General features: G+C 42.5%; 1 protein-coding gene across 3 annotated transcripts; it reads right to left on the reverse strand.

The window, feature by feature from the left end:
• Positions 1–852: 852 nt before the first annotated feature.
• On the reverse strand, positions 853–13617 carry vezt (vezatin, adherens junctions transmembrane protein). 3 transcript variants are annotated; one of them, XM_037760681.1, is made up of 12 exons: positions 13456–13617; positions 11969–12106; positions 7586–7675; positions 7286–7470; positions 6254–6538; positions 5288–5434; positions 4871–5018; positions 4236–4618; positions 3945–4138; positions 3629–3735; positions 3277–3484; positions 853–2948 (listed from the first exon to the last, which is right to left on the reverse strand). In XM_037760681.1, the coding sequence occupies exons 1-12, from the start codon at positions 13489–13491 to the stop codon at positions 2371–2373; spliced, it is 2499 nt and encodes an 832-aa protein (XP_037616609.1). In that variant the 5' UTR covers positions 13492–13617; the 3' UTR covers positions 853–2370. The 3 variants fall into 3 exon arrangements, with proteins under 3 accessions (XP_037616609.1, XP_037616608.1, XP_037616610.1); XM_037760680.1 differs by having other exon boundaries at positions 5288–5446; XM_037760682.1 differs by lacking the exon at positions 13456–13617 and adding an exon at positions 13053–13381 and having other exon boundaries at positions 5288–5446.
• Between the last annotated feature and the right edge of the window lie 486 nt (positions 13618–14103).

Below are 14103 nucleotides of genomic sequence, written 5' to 3' on the forward strand. Positions count from 1 at the left end.
GTTTCCTTTCTTAAAGTGTATTAAATCCCAAGGCAGGGGCACTTATATGTTAAGTCTTTACTCCACTACATCAGGTCTCCAAAGGCAGGAATGGCTTTAAAGTGGAGCACCAGCTGTTGCGGGTGAGACAAATGCAAAATCCCACAAAACATATCAAGTGACTCGCCGAACCTGTTCCTCTACAGCGACCGTGAGAGCCTCTGAAACAGGAGCGCCAGAAAAGACTCCAGGATACATCGAACACTTCCAGAATGGTATTTTATTTCACGTAGGAGGGGGTAGAGCTCACCCAGAGGGTGCAGGAGGGGTCAGGACAAGGCAGACATGGTGACAAGAAAGACTGGGAAGGTGGAGGAGGGGTGGGTGGGGATACACCAGGGCTGTCAGACTCTTATGGCAACTTCATACGAAACATAAAGTTATAGATTGCCCTCACACGAGAGAAAATAAACCTCCTTTTTTATTACTATACCTGTACAGGTGTTTGATTTTAAACCACAGCAGCACACAGTTCAGTCCATAACGTGTCGAGTCATAAACAAGTCCGATCTTTCCTCCGAGTGTAAACACAGACGCTGAGAAATGGGACTGTTTCTTAGATACAATAGTGTTGTATTCTAAATCAGATTGTAAATGAATGAACTATGGAGGACTTAAATCTTCCATTATAATAAAAAAATAAATAAATGACTCAATAAATAAATAAATTGTGAAAACAGCAAGTAGAGAGATGGATTGCAGGAAGGGCCGGACAAAAATAAAACTATTTCTATTTCTGTGCATATTTATTTATTTTTAAATTAACCTGCACATTTATTTGATAATTGAGGCTTTTATTTCTACATTTCCTTCTTTTTTTACTTCATTTATTTATTGAGTCATTTATTTATTATAATGGCAGCTTTAGTCCTCCATAATGGTCAGCTATGTGTCCGACCTCCATTGCGTCCAGTCAGACAGCAAGTAGAGAGATGGATCAGACAAAAATAAAGCGCTGGTAGTAAAAATAGCATTCTACTTCCTCTTCTTGCAGAGCTCCCCCTCACACTTTGTGTGAGCATATAACTGTCTGACATTTACTCAAGTACTGTACTTAAAAGTAATAATCTCGAAGATTTAAATTGAAATAAATGTCTGTTAAGTCACTATTTATGGCCAAATGAGGTAACACAATGGTGATTGAGCCTATAGTCCGCTGATGAAAGCCAGGTGTCTGTGGCGGCATTCAAGGGAAAAATCACAAGCGGTGAACAGTTATCAGTGGTTGGTCTGCCAGAGAGGGTAGGCGGTGCAACAGACTCTTCAGCGATGGACTGTTTTTCTGGTCTCTGCTAGCCTTGCGAGTAAACGGTTACTATGGCCGAACAAACAATGAAAAGAGGGATGACTACAGATGATGAAACTTCAAAAACAAGTGCAAATCCAAAGAACAACTCGTCACACAGTGGACACGGTTTGGATCTCTTGGATCCAAAAACAAACCTGCAATTACCGCTTATCGCCATAGGAGGCACTAAAGAGAATGAAGAGGAGATCTTCGAGATTGTAACTTTACGAACAAATTTGATCCCCTGAAATCCTGAAAAAAAACAACTGTTTTTTTAAGTCTGTTTTGCAAATACTCTGAACTGGGCTATTGTTTTACGAGTAATTTTTACTTTTAATACTTTAACTACATTTTGTTGGCAATATTTAGGTTTAGTTGAATTCTCAATGTAGGATATTACTTGAGTATTTTTACATCGTGGTATAGCCTCTTTCCTCTCATCTCTATACGTTTCATGAAGCCCAGAGATAAGATCGAATTTTTTCGCTCAAGATGAAACTTTTTAAAATCACGCAGGCAGCTCTACGCGTCAATTCGTGCGGCGCAGGAAAGAAGAAGTACCACCGTATCTCAGGATATAGCTCTCAACCTTTCAACTCTTTAAGCCCAAAACTTCCTGACAGTAACTCAGATTGTGATTTGAAAACCGCAATTAAAACCATTTTCTTCTCAAAAAACATATTATTTTTTATGTATGGAGCCAATCACTTGTTTCCTACAATCTTTGTTTCCACACCGACTGAACGACTGTGAACAACATACAGTACACTGTGTGGATGTCATCAAGCAAACTGTAGACATTCTGGTCTTCTGACCTCAAACACTGTAAGGTCATATTTTGTTTTAGTGGTTCTGGTACCTGAGTTTTAACAGCAAAAGAGCAGTAAGAATTGTGGGTAATAATGTACAGTGAAATGGACGGATGAGGCGTAAATTTGAAATGCTTCCACACCAGAAACAAACACAGACCCATCGACAGAAGACACCCAGACGATCAGACATAAATAGGGTCTCTGCTCAGTGCTCCGTTAAAGCAGCGGGGTTTAACTTAAGTCCTTCTCAGTGGTTCGTCTGTCGCTCTCCTCTTCATCATCCTCCTCCTCATCATCATCATCATCATCATCATCATCTCCGAACGTCTGCTCCTCCATGGCGATGTGCGAGTGCGAGCGCGCCGCCACCTGAGCGGCGAGGGCGGAGCTGAAGCTGAGAGCCTGTGAGCCGTGGATCTCCGTCAGTCTGTCCATCACGGTGACAGCGATGACTTTAGGATTCAGGAAGCAGTCCAGACCGTTCTGGCCCTCCCCTTCCCCCAGGACACCGTCGTATTGGTGCAGCTCCGACTCTCCTCCTCCTCCTCTTGAACACACCGAAGTTCCTCCCAAATCCCCGTCCTTCTTTTCCAAACCGCAGCTGAACTCCATCGTAGGCTCAGCGGAGGGGTCAGGCCTCACACTGCCGCCTTTCCCTTCCTCTTCCTCCCCTTCATTTCCTGCACAGCACTCTGAAAAGTGGTTTCCTTCTTCATCGCCACTTTCTACACATCCCAGAGAAGTCGGAGCGTCTAACAGCTTTGTGACAGGATCTGGACTCTCACTGCGAGCTGAAGGCGTCACAGCGGCTGAAAGAAAGAAAAAGAAATAAATCATTTAGGGTTGAACTCATATATTGATTTCCAGTTTTAAACTCAGGGCATTTTTCACACACTTGTGAAATTGTGGAGATAAAATGATTAATCGAGAAAATAATCTGCAGATTAAATGATAATAAAAATCTAGGAATAACATGGAATTTATTTTTTAGAGGGAAAGAAAATTTACAATCAATGACCCCCATTATTAACAATATTATCCTTCATTGTCTCAACTTTGTATTAAATCCAAAAAGTGAAGTCCTCATCTATAAATGATCACAGGAGAGAGAGAGAGGTGATATAGGTCAGTGCAGACCTTGGTCGTTGAAGAGCAGCTGCTTCCTCTTCATCCTCTCCCCGTCTGACGCGCGGAAGCCCAGCACAGCTTTGAGCTCCGACAGGACGCGACGGGACTCCTCCCTCTCCCGGCGCTGCCGCTCCCGTTCCTCCGGTGACAAGATGTCGCACCAGGACCCTCCGCCTTCACCGTCAGAGTCGGAATCTGACACATAGGCCTCCCACTCCTGGTCAAACATAAACAGCAGTGGAGGTTGACAACAGGGAAACAAATACTAGGGACATACATCTTGACTGTCGTGAGGGAGACTTGGTGTAAATAGAGGCACACAATGCAAGATGTCAGGTGGAAAGTAGACATTTCATCTCACCAGCTCTTCTGGTACAGGGTCTCTGTCCAGGATCAGCGGGTAGGATGGAGGAGGAGGAGGAATCTCAGGTAGAGGAGGACCACACTGCTCCACACCCTCAGAATTACCTACAGAGATGGAGTGTGGCCTGACGTTATTCTTGTCCTACATTGTGAAGGAGCTACTTCCTCCACCACTGTCATTAGTCTTGAGTCGTGGTAAAGGAAGGAGGAAGTCCGAACTAAAAATAGGCCCTGTTTAAATATAGAAGCTAGTATAGTACTAAAGGGGGTGTCACTGTGACGAACAGCCATGAGAGTGTTTGTGTCCAGCTCACCTGAACATGCGGTGACCCGTCTCAGCATGCGGTCCACCTGGGTGACGGTGTCCTCCCAGCAGCCGGAGCTGGCCTGCATGTGAGGCTGCAGCTGGTGCAGCCGGTCACTGAGGTCCTGGTAGCCTTCGAACGTCAACTCCACCGGTTCCTTAGACACCATCAGCTTCTCCAGGTCGTCCTCCAGGATGATCATCCTGACGATACCAGAGACAGAAGAGGAGGACGGATGTTGAGAATACAGACTCCTGCCTCTTAAATGTATGTAATCTTTAATATGTGTGTGTGTCTCACTCGCTGAGCAGCGCCTTGAGGTGCAGCTGCAGGCTCCTGATGGAGGTGTGCAGGGTGTTGAGCTCTCGGCATTTCTCCCTGGCTCTCCCCGTCTTGTCGGAGCCCTCGGCCGTCGTCCTCAGCTGGGTCTCGAAGTGGCGGTGGAAGTCGTAGCTGCGCTGCACTTCGCAGAGGCAGCTGGTCAGAGCGTGATGGAGGGGCTCTGTCACCGCGCCGATGGAGCGGTGCAGCGGGGGAGGAGGAGGAGGAGGAGGAGGAGGAGGAGGGGAGGCGTCGCCGCTGGGTCCGCCCTCATCTGGCTCCTCTATCCTCCGGGGTGACAGGAGGAGAGCCAGCCGACGGAAACATTCAGAGCTCTGTCCCACCCACAGCTGGAACAGCATCTGCAGGAAGACAAAACATTTATGCCTAAAAGTCCATCATAAAACCAGTACAACTCCTTACTGTAAGTGTTTGTAAGATTCTGAGTTTACAGGATAGACGGCAGAGAAGTGGATGAAATGGATTAAGATTAAGCTTCTTTCTTGTGGAGAGTTTGATGAGAAGATCATTACCACTCTGGTGTCTGTGCGGTAAGCCGGTTGGATAGAGTTGGGGGGGAACAGCTAGCCTGACTCTGTCAGTCAGTTCCTTACCTTCAGGGCGGGCAGGCTGTAGTCGTCGGTCAGCTCCTGAGCCTGCTCGTCACCCAGGTGCTCGATCCCCAGGCCGAGCCCCAGCTCCTTCAGAGGCACCGCAGACACGTAGTTGGTCACGTTATCGATCTCAGAGTTCAGAGGGAACGTGGACGGCGTTAAGGACACATCACACATGAAAACAATGCGTGCACCTAAAATCCAGACATATATATAATATTTGACTCCTTTTTTGATGCGAGAGTATCTTTAAGCATATGTATGCATCTGACAACAAGTACAGTATAAGTCTTTGTCCAAAAAAAAGGTATGAATTTATGCACCACATCCCGGCAAGTTACCCACTACCACTACAAAAGAGGTCAAAACAGCATGAAGACACCCTTATTTGAGTCTTTCTCTCCAGGTAAAGGATATGCCTTGAGCATGTGACAGGTGGCTCTCCTCGAGGCTCTGAAGGCCGTGCGGAGCGATCGGTACAGGGCCTTCCTCAGTCCGATGAGCTGCTGGCCTCTCGGCACCGCCCCCGGCCCCGCCCTGCTAAAGGAGTTGGCCGCACTCACCCTGTCGAGCAAACTTGACAAGTGAAATGTGATACAACTGTGGAGACGTCCCAGAGAGGCAGGGGGGCACACACAACACTGAACACCACATCACTAGAGACGAAACCAACAAACCGAGACGATGAGCAACCACGACACAGGAGTGTTAGTTGCGACGAACAAGACAATATGACATGCTATTAAAGGAATAGTTCCACATTTTAGGAAATAAGCTTAATCACTTTCTTACCCGGGAGTTACATGACAAGTTCGATACCACTCTCATGTCTGTGTGGTAAATATGAAACAGGGTCAACAGCTTGTCTAGCTCCGTCCAAATGTAACAATATCCACCTCTAAATCTTAATAATTAACATGTTATATCTTGTTTGTTTAATTCGTACAAAAACTGAAATGTAAAAAAGCCATTTGGACAGAGCCAGACTAGCCGTTTCCGCATTTCCTGCTGCTGGCTGTGGCTTCATATTTACCATACAAACATGAGTGGTATTGATCTTCTCATCTAACTCTCGACAAGAAAGCGAAACTATTCCTTTAACTTACTTAGTGAATGAAGTATAATGCTAAAGTGTGTTGTAACAAACAATGCTAAAGCTATGCACACAGACAGAGACCAATAGTGGTCTAAAACAAGTGCTAACATAAATAATAAAACACTTACAGTCACACTAGCTGAGGAGGTAAGTTAACTAACGCACCGCAAGCAAAAGAGTGAATTAACTGAGCAGCATTGAACCAAGCAGATGGAGACATGACAGGAAATGAGCATTATGTGATTGGTTGATATGTATGTAAGAGGACATAAAACGATCACACTTACAGGGTGAACCCTCTGGAGATGACCTCCGTCTCCTGCACCAGGCGCAGGGCTTTGCGAGCCAGCCCGGTCAGCATCTTGCTGTTGTGGACCAGAGCCTGGAGCTGCGTGGCCCGCGTGTGGACGGCCCTCTGCATGCGGCCCCGCCTCCACAGAGTGACCCCCCTCAGACCAAGCCAGCCCAGCAGCGCCAGGCCCCACGGGACCGCGGCCAACGACCACAGGCCGTCAGACGCGGAGCAGAGACCCAGCAGCACCGCAGCCAGGCCGACCAGCCCTGCCATGTCCCTGGGAGAGGACAGCAGGAAGGAAGTTTGATTAGTGGGAACATTAACTGTTCATATGACAGATTAGATCCATAAAGGGGCAATCCATCAGTTTTACATGACAAAGTTCATTTATAAGTCTCTGGGAGTACTGTACTTTAATAAGACAGTTTCTTTCATCTGTATGTTATCTTTGTAGCGTCACTAGAATATCAAGGCTTTGATTAAAACGTCTGCTTAGATCCAGTGCTCACATTATTTAATAAAGTCAAAATATATATGGGATGCACTAAGAGAAACACCGCACAGTAAAAAACGTTGTTTTGTCTTATTGTTACTATCAATACATATAGACATAATTTCTTAATATTTTTATTTTATTTTACTTATTTTTATTACGTGGGATGGAATAGGAATAGGTTTTAATGTAATTTTTTTTATTTACTTATTTATTATTATTATAATTATTTTTACTTATTTATTTTTTAATATCATTATTGTTATTATTGTACTTGTCTACCTGGATGGAGTAAGTATTGTCTTCCTTGTTTTATTATGTATGCAAAATCACAATAAATAAAATACTTTTTCCATGCAATACATTTTTTTAAGGAATATTTCCTTACAGTTTACATGTTTACTTTTACTTTAGAGGCCATAGTTTCAGTTAGTGCCGGTGTTGTATTGGAATGCATTATATTCTCTGGTGAACCCATTATTTTGCCCGTCCATTGTGGTGTCTGTGTGTGTTTGTTTCCTAACAGTGTACCATAGGGAGGGCCTGGCTATGAGGCTCGGTCTGGGCAGGGTGCTCGCCCGGCTGGACGAGCCGGAGGCAGACGAGGAGAGGGTGAGGAGACTGGGGTCTAACAGCTCGATCAGCTCCACGTCCTCCTGCAGCAGCACGTCCTGGTCCAGAATGCACCTCACCGAGTACTGGCCGAAAACGCAGTCCTGGAAAGAAAAGAGAAACGCGTGTTTAAAAAGAGGAGACGCCTTTAAATATAAAACTGAGTGAAGCAGCAGGTTTCAGTGCCAGCATTCCTTTCTGTTTCCCCATTCTACCTACCAGCTGCTGGCCCATCTTACGAGACGCAGCCGCCTGGTGGATCGGACTCCATCTCCACAAGGCTTGAGCCAGCCTCCATAAGCGTCCTCCCTGCAAATCACACACAGGGGAAAGATTAGATCAGTCAATTAAGCAACGGCTCCGGTCCAGTTTTATGCCCCAGTGGATCAGCGAAATATATTCCAGATTAAAAATGATTCACCTGCAAGACTGTCAGTCATGTTGATGTTGGTGTGCTTCCTTTAGCTTGGGTTTATTCCCAGGAATCACACATCCAATAAATAGTAACTGTGTGTTCTCAAAAACACACTCACGGTCAAAAGGAGTATCCCAGGAGACAAACTCTTTCAGGCAACAAAAATAACTGCAATGTGTGTTTGTAAAAACACTCCCCGGTCTTATATAGCTCTGCTGCTGTGGCACAAAAACCCACATAATCACTTCAAGTTTGTTGAATTTCAATTTCGGTGTTACAACTGAATGTTTACATGTTCGGCATCAATAAAACTTAAGCTTTTATCCTTCCCAAAAATGGTTGACAGATGGAAAGGAAGGACTCTTTTAGTTTCTCCGTCTTTCATTGGAGACGCTACACATAAACACACACTTCAGTTTTTATTTCTTGCTTCCAGGGAGTCTCTGCATCCCCTCTGTAAACAGTCTGACACATCCAATCACAACCAGAGTGATATTTGCGACTCACATTTTAAAGTGCGTTGACATTTCGATGCATATTAACAAACCTCTCAGGCTGTTCAAAATGCTGCAAGTTTTTCTTGTTAGCTTAAGAGCCTAAAAAACTGCGTAAAGCCTAATCATGAATAGGATCTATTATTCACTAATCTGCTTAGAGTGTTCTGTGAAATGCTTTGTTTAAAAATAGGACTCATTTTGAAAGATATTTTGTCCGTTGAGGCTTTGGGCTTTAATAATGTTATCATTATTCTTCTGTTAATGTAATGCTGTGACGTGTGTGCTCCAGGGGTTATTGATTCAGACTGGCCAGCCCTGGGCTGACCTCTTTCCTGGGGGGGTAAAGCACAAGTGTTATTAGACTAAAGGCCGCAATAGTATTGATTACTGATTTGAGACTGAGTTTCAGGACTGGGCATTCACACAACACCGGTCGAAGTAGGCCACAATCCCCGTTTCGTTTTCTCTGTAGTATCAGAGCGGCTAATCCCATCCGGATACTGTCACGGAGATGATGTAAAGCACGTACAGATTAACTCACTGCACTCTCACTACTGTAGTATATCCTGCTACAGTTGGTTCATGCTCATCAGTATTCTCCTGGTGTCACACAGACACTCCAGCTTCCAGACACACTCAGCACTGACAGCTGTGTATGATAGCAAGTCTACGTGTACAGCATGAGGGAATAGTTCGACAATTTGGGAAATACGCTTTTTGGGCTTTTCTTGCTGAGCGTTAGACAAGAAGATTGATACCACTCTCATCTGTACATTCAGTATAGAGACAGGATATGGTTAGCTTAGCTTAGCACAAAGACTGGAAACGGGGGGAAACAGCTAGCGTGGCTCTGCCCAAACAAAATCCAGCTACCAGCACCTCTGAAGCTCACTAATCAACATGTTATATCCGGTTTAATCCGTACAAAACACTAACTATAAAAACAAGTTGCGGTTTCACCTATCCAGCAGGGTTGTAAGAAAATATTGAATATGGCAATATTATGTTAGTGATACTGTATTGATTCTCAAAAATACTATTGATTTTAATTAATTAATTAATTAATTAATTAATTAATTAATTAATTAATTAATTAACTCAGTCACAGGGACTGTGATAAATGCAAATGCAGATCCCCACTGTTCTGACAGCATAAAAAAGTAAACTTTTTTACTCAGATTCTATACACATGGTGGTGAGTTCTCTATAAAGTTTTTCTGGGGTTTTGTCAGACAAAACAAGCGTGAATGTGAAGACTTTGCTTTGGGCTCTTTGCAATTTTGTCACATTTTACAGACTGTATGATTAACCGATTAATTAATAATGAAAATAATCATTAGTCGCAGCCCTAAAAGCATGTATACAGCACACATTAGGAGAGAGGGGATTGGAGTACTTGAGGATTGGCGTGTGCTGTGCACCAGTTTACCTACTGGTTTAGAGCTGAAACAATTAGTCAATTAATCGCTTAGTTGATCCAACAGAAAATGAATCAGCAAGTCTTTTTTCAAGCAAACATGCCCAAAAATAAATCAAATATTAATATATATATATTTTTTTTTTAAATACTTCCATAATCGTCTGAACGATTACATCCCACTTCGGCGAATCCTGCCTCTTTATGTTACTTAAATATCACAGGCTCCAACATACAAATTAATTTACATGTCCTCCAAAATATAAGCATATCAAGTTAAGGACCTGCTGCTGCCGTTTGCACACTTAGTATTTTATGGGTATTGTATTAGACACATATTGCTTATATTATTGCACTTATATTTCTCAGATTCTGCACTTTTTAAATGCAGATTTTTTGCTAATCTTTTATCTCATTTGTGCCCGATTCATTCCTGGTAAATATGTGTGAAGTCTTTCAATACAATGCACCATTTGAGCTTCACGCATCTGCAATTTCATTATGCTTGCATAATGACAAAGTTCTTCTTGAAGGACACTTACTGTTCATACCACACATGGTGTATATGAGCTGTGTTCAGTAAGACCTTTTACGGGCAACGTCAACATAGATAAACTGTGGTCTGTCTACATGGATAAAGGTGTTTTTTGCCTCGGCTCCGACTTTATCTGAGCTTCAGGAAACTGGTCACTCGGGGACGAGCCAGAAGCTTTCCTGTCTCATCCGAATCCCTCATCCTCCTTAACTCCTTACAACAACAAGCGTACCAGAGAGGAAGCGTGACACGTACGGAAAGTTCCTGAACGAAACAAACACAAAACCGTTTCCCGTGGCGAGAAGAGGAGGGGGAGAACGAGGAGAGGCTGTGTGTCATGTGATCCGGAGCTTCCCAGGACTCATTTATCGTCTGTATGAATCACAGGTCGACTCAAACTACAGTCATCCACCGTTAGATTAATGCAAGTGCTATTCGAAGTTCACGAGTACACCCAGAAAGGCAGGAACAACGTCAGAGAGAGAGCAGAGCGTAGTTGCAGTAATCGCATTTGGGCTATCTCTATTAAAATCAGAACAGCAGCAGGAGAGAGATGCATTACAGACTGAAGAACATGCAAAATAAAATACCTGCATGTGTGTGTAGGACACCTGTGTTGCCATGTCTTGTCTGATTGAAGCGAAGCATATTATAAACCAGTGCACATAACAGTCTCTGGGTGACTGTGTGCTAATGTGTGTCACTGTTTGGAGTCAATAGTCAAATTAATTACTTTCTGTCTGACCGCACAAATCAAACAGTGACAAACACATATGCACACACACTGCCCCGGGTCGGGGATATCGTTTGAATAGTGATGGGAGTTATTTCCTTGTTTAATTGTTTGGTCTATAAAAAGTCCGAAATATTAAAAATAAATGCCCATCACATTTTCCAGAGTCCTTGTTGGCGTCATCTAATGTCTCGTTTGTCCGACCAACAGTCCAAAACTGAAGAATATCAGAATCAAAATCAGCTTGGCCAACACATACAAGGAATTTGACTCCGCTTTTTCGTTGCTCTTAATGTAGACAAACAGAAATAGAAATACAGCTAAAATCAAGGACAACAAAGCTGGGAAAAGGTAAAACATAACAAATAAACAAAAACAGAACTAGCGAGCGCAACACCGAGGCTGCATCTTGGTTTACATTCAGTTTACAGTAATATAAATGAGAGAAAACCAGCTAATACTCCCATTATAGAACTGCCACGTGATAACTTTTGGCATTTTTGGCTATTTTTGATTTTTTTAAATGCTTAAACTCTTAATAGATTATGAAAATACATATATGTATATATATGTATTTGTCCTTTGGATGCGAGCAAGTAGGCGAGGGCGGAGAGAAAAAAAAAAATCACCGATCCTGCTTTTGATTATGATGGTCGAAATCGGAAGCTAGTTTGGATCGATTTCCAATTTAGAATTGAAATTGTGACAACCCTAATACTGTCACTGATGTACATTGTCTTCTGTAAACGTATTAATGTCTTACATTTCTTTATAATATGTATTTCATTAGGTTTTATGTTCAAGTCTGTGTGCATTCTGTGTTTCACCTTGCTGCAAGACAAATTTCCCAATGGGGACAATAAAGTTAAATTTGGGATACGAAATTAGATTGATGGTTCCATTAAATCTAGTTGATTAATTGACGTAATGAAGAGATTAAATAATTTTTTCAGGAGAGGACAGGCATGTGTGATGTTGGTGTCGAGGATGGGAGGAGGAACTCACTGAGGTTTTCCGTGGATCTCCGTCGGGAGAGGCGAGGTCTCCCTCTTCTCCGCCATATTCGTCCTCCTGCGATGCCGTTGGACATGCCTCAAAGTCTGTGTGCCCTAGGTCATGCAGGTACTGGAAAAGAGGGGAGTTCTGCAAAGAGAAAAAAAGAGACACATTGAGCAGTTGAGGATTGATGGATGAGAAGGGAGAGAGCGAGAGACATAAAATAGTGCCAGATGGAAGGAGAAAATGTGGTGATGATTAGGTCATCAGTCTGATGCAGGTTGAGCTGATTTTGATTAAGGTGTCCTGAGCCCCCCATCTCTCCTCCATGCTGCTCACTTCTCTGTCCTGTTCTGGGAGGAATGCTGTAAAACTTAAGTGCATTCACATGTGAATCTGTAAATCAACAGGACCTTCTTTTGAGCCTCTAGGTGCACCATGGACTAAATGTAAGCACAAGTCAACACGTGCAATGTAAATGTCCAATAACACGTTGGTCACTTTTGGAATTTGAATAATGTAAATATACTGTTACGGATATGTGCAATAACATATGCTGATCACTCTGTGCAATAACTATATGATGCTGTGCAATAATTATCTGACGGACACTTTGTGCAATAATCTGGCAAAACTGTCATCTCATCAATATACATATTGTATTTTTATATTGTATTATCTTTTACATTTTTTATATTTATATTGCACTATCTCTTTTTTTATTGTATTATCTTTTTTTTAGCACCTATGGGATTGTCACAATCTAATTTCGTTGTACTACACAATGACAATAAAGGGCTTGAATCTTGAATCTTGAATCTTGAGAGTCATCATGTAATAACCTACACATAGAGGGGTGCTGTGTAGCCTGAACAAAGAAAGCTCAGAATCAAAACAGCCATGAAATTAGCAGAAAGGAGGAAAAACATCCCATGCTAGAATATGTCTTAAAAGATGTCTGACCCAGTTCTCCTCCTGCAGCTGATGGGAAAACTCTGCATCCCTGCTGTGTTTTGGTGCCTCTGGACAGCAGTGTAATGTAATTAACCCATCATTATATACCTAGATAACAGTCAAACATGCTACTACTCACATGCATTGTCACACCAAGTCGCAGCTCATGTTGTCACCATCCAGGCGTAGCTATGTGTGTGTCAAGGTTGCTTTTTTTTCCTCCAGAACCGACGCATTGGATCTGGTCATCCCCACCCCACCTCCTCTAAACTAACCAGTCTAGTAATGACGACACTGAGGCAGCAGCTCAGCTCCCTCTCATGACCATTAAAGCCACTTTGGCAGAAACACAGCTAGCAGCAGCCACACAATAATATGTGGATGTATTGTGATAAGTCAATGCATGGCAACAGAACGCAATGCATAGCAACAGCAGGGCTGCTTTATGTGAGGCTAGCATGCTAAGCTAAGAATTTACCCCCAAAACTCGCGAGGTGTGACAAAGCATCCAGAAGTTTCGATAATAAATAAATAATACAAACCTCAAATACCACATCTTCATCAAACTCCTCAGTCATTGCTCTCCGCCATCTATACACACAGCCCGGTTAGCATTGTGAAGTTGTAGGCGACAAGTAGTCAAGGAACAGTTGAGATAAGTTGGTTAGTTAGCCGGTTGCTAAACTTTACATGAAAACTACAATTCCCACAATGCTCGTGTTTAACCGGAAATCATCTTCAAAATAAAAAACTACACATTTTAACAATGTGTTGGAATCAAAATTACAGCAAAACAGCAGCATTTTTAAAATTTGTATTCACTAAAATATACAATTAAACATTTTTTTTGTTTACTCATGTATTTTACGTAATATATTAGACCAACTGCACCATATCTTCTTCAACATATATTTATTTTGAAATTGACGTTGTTGGGAAAAGGCAGTGGATCGACCGTTGGAAAAGCTAAGCTATTGAAAAAGCAGCCGTTGCATTACCGGAAATCATCTTCAAAATAAAAAAATACACATTTTTCACAATGTGTTTGAATAAAATAAACACCCAAAAACCAGCATTTTTTTAATTTTTATTCACTAAATATACAATTGAACATTTTTGTATGTTAACTCCTGTGCTTTACGTGATATATCACAACAAATGCACCATATCTTCTTCAAAATATATTTATT

The sequence above is a fragment of the Sebastes umbrosus genome, chromosome 23 (assembly GCF_015220745.1).
Source record: "Sebastes umbrosus isolate fSebUmb1 chromosome 23, fSebUmb1.pri, whole genome shotgun sequence".
Lineage (NCBI taxonomy): Eukaryota > Metazoa > Chordata > Actinopteri > Perciformes > Sebastidae > Sebastes > Sebastes umbrosus.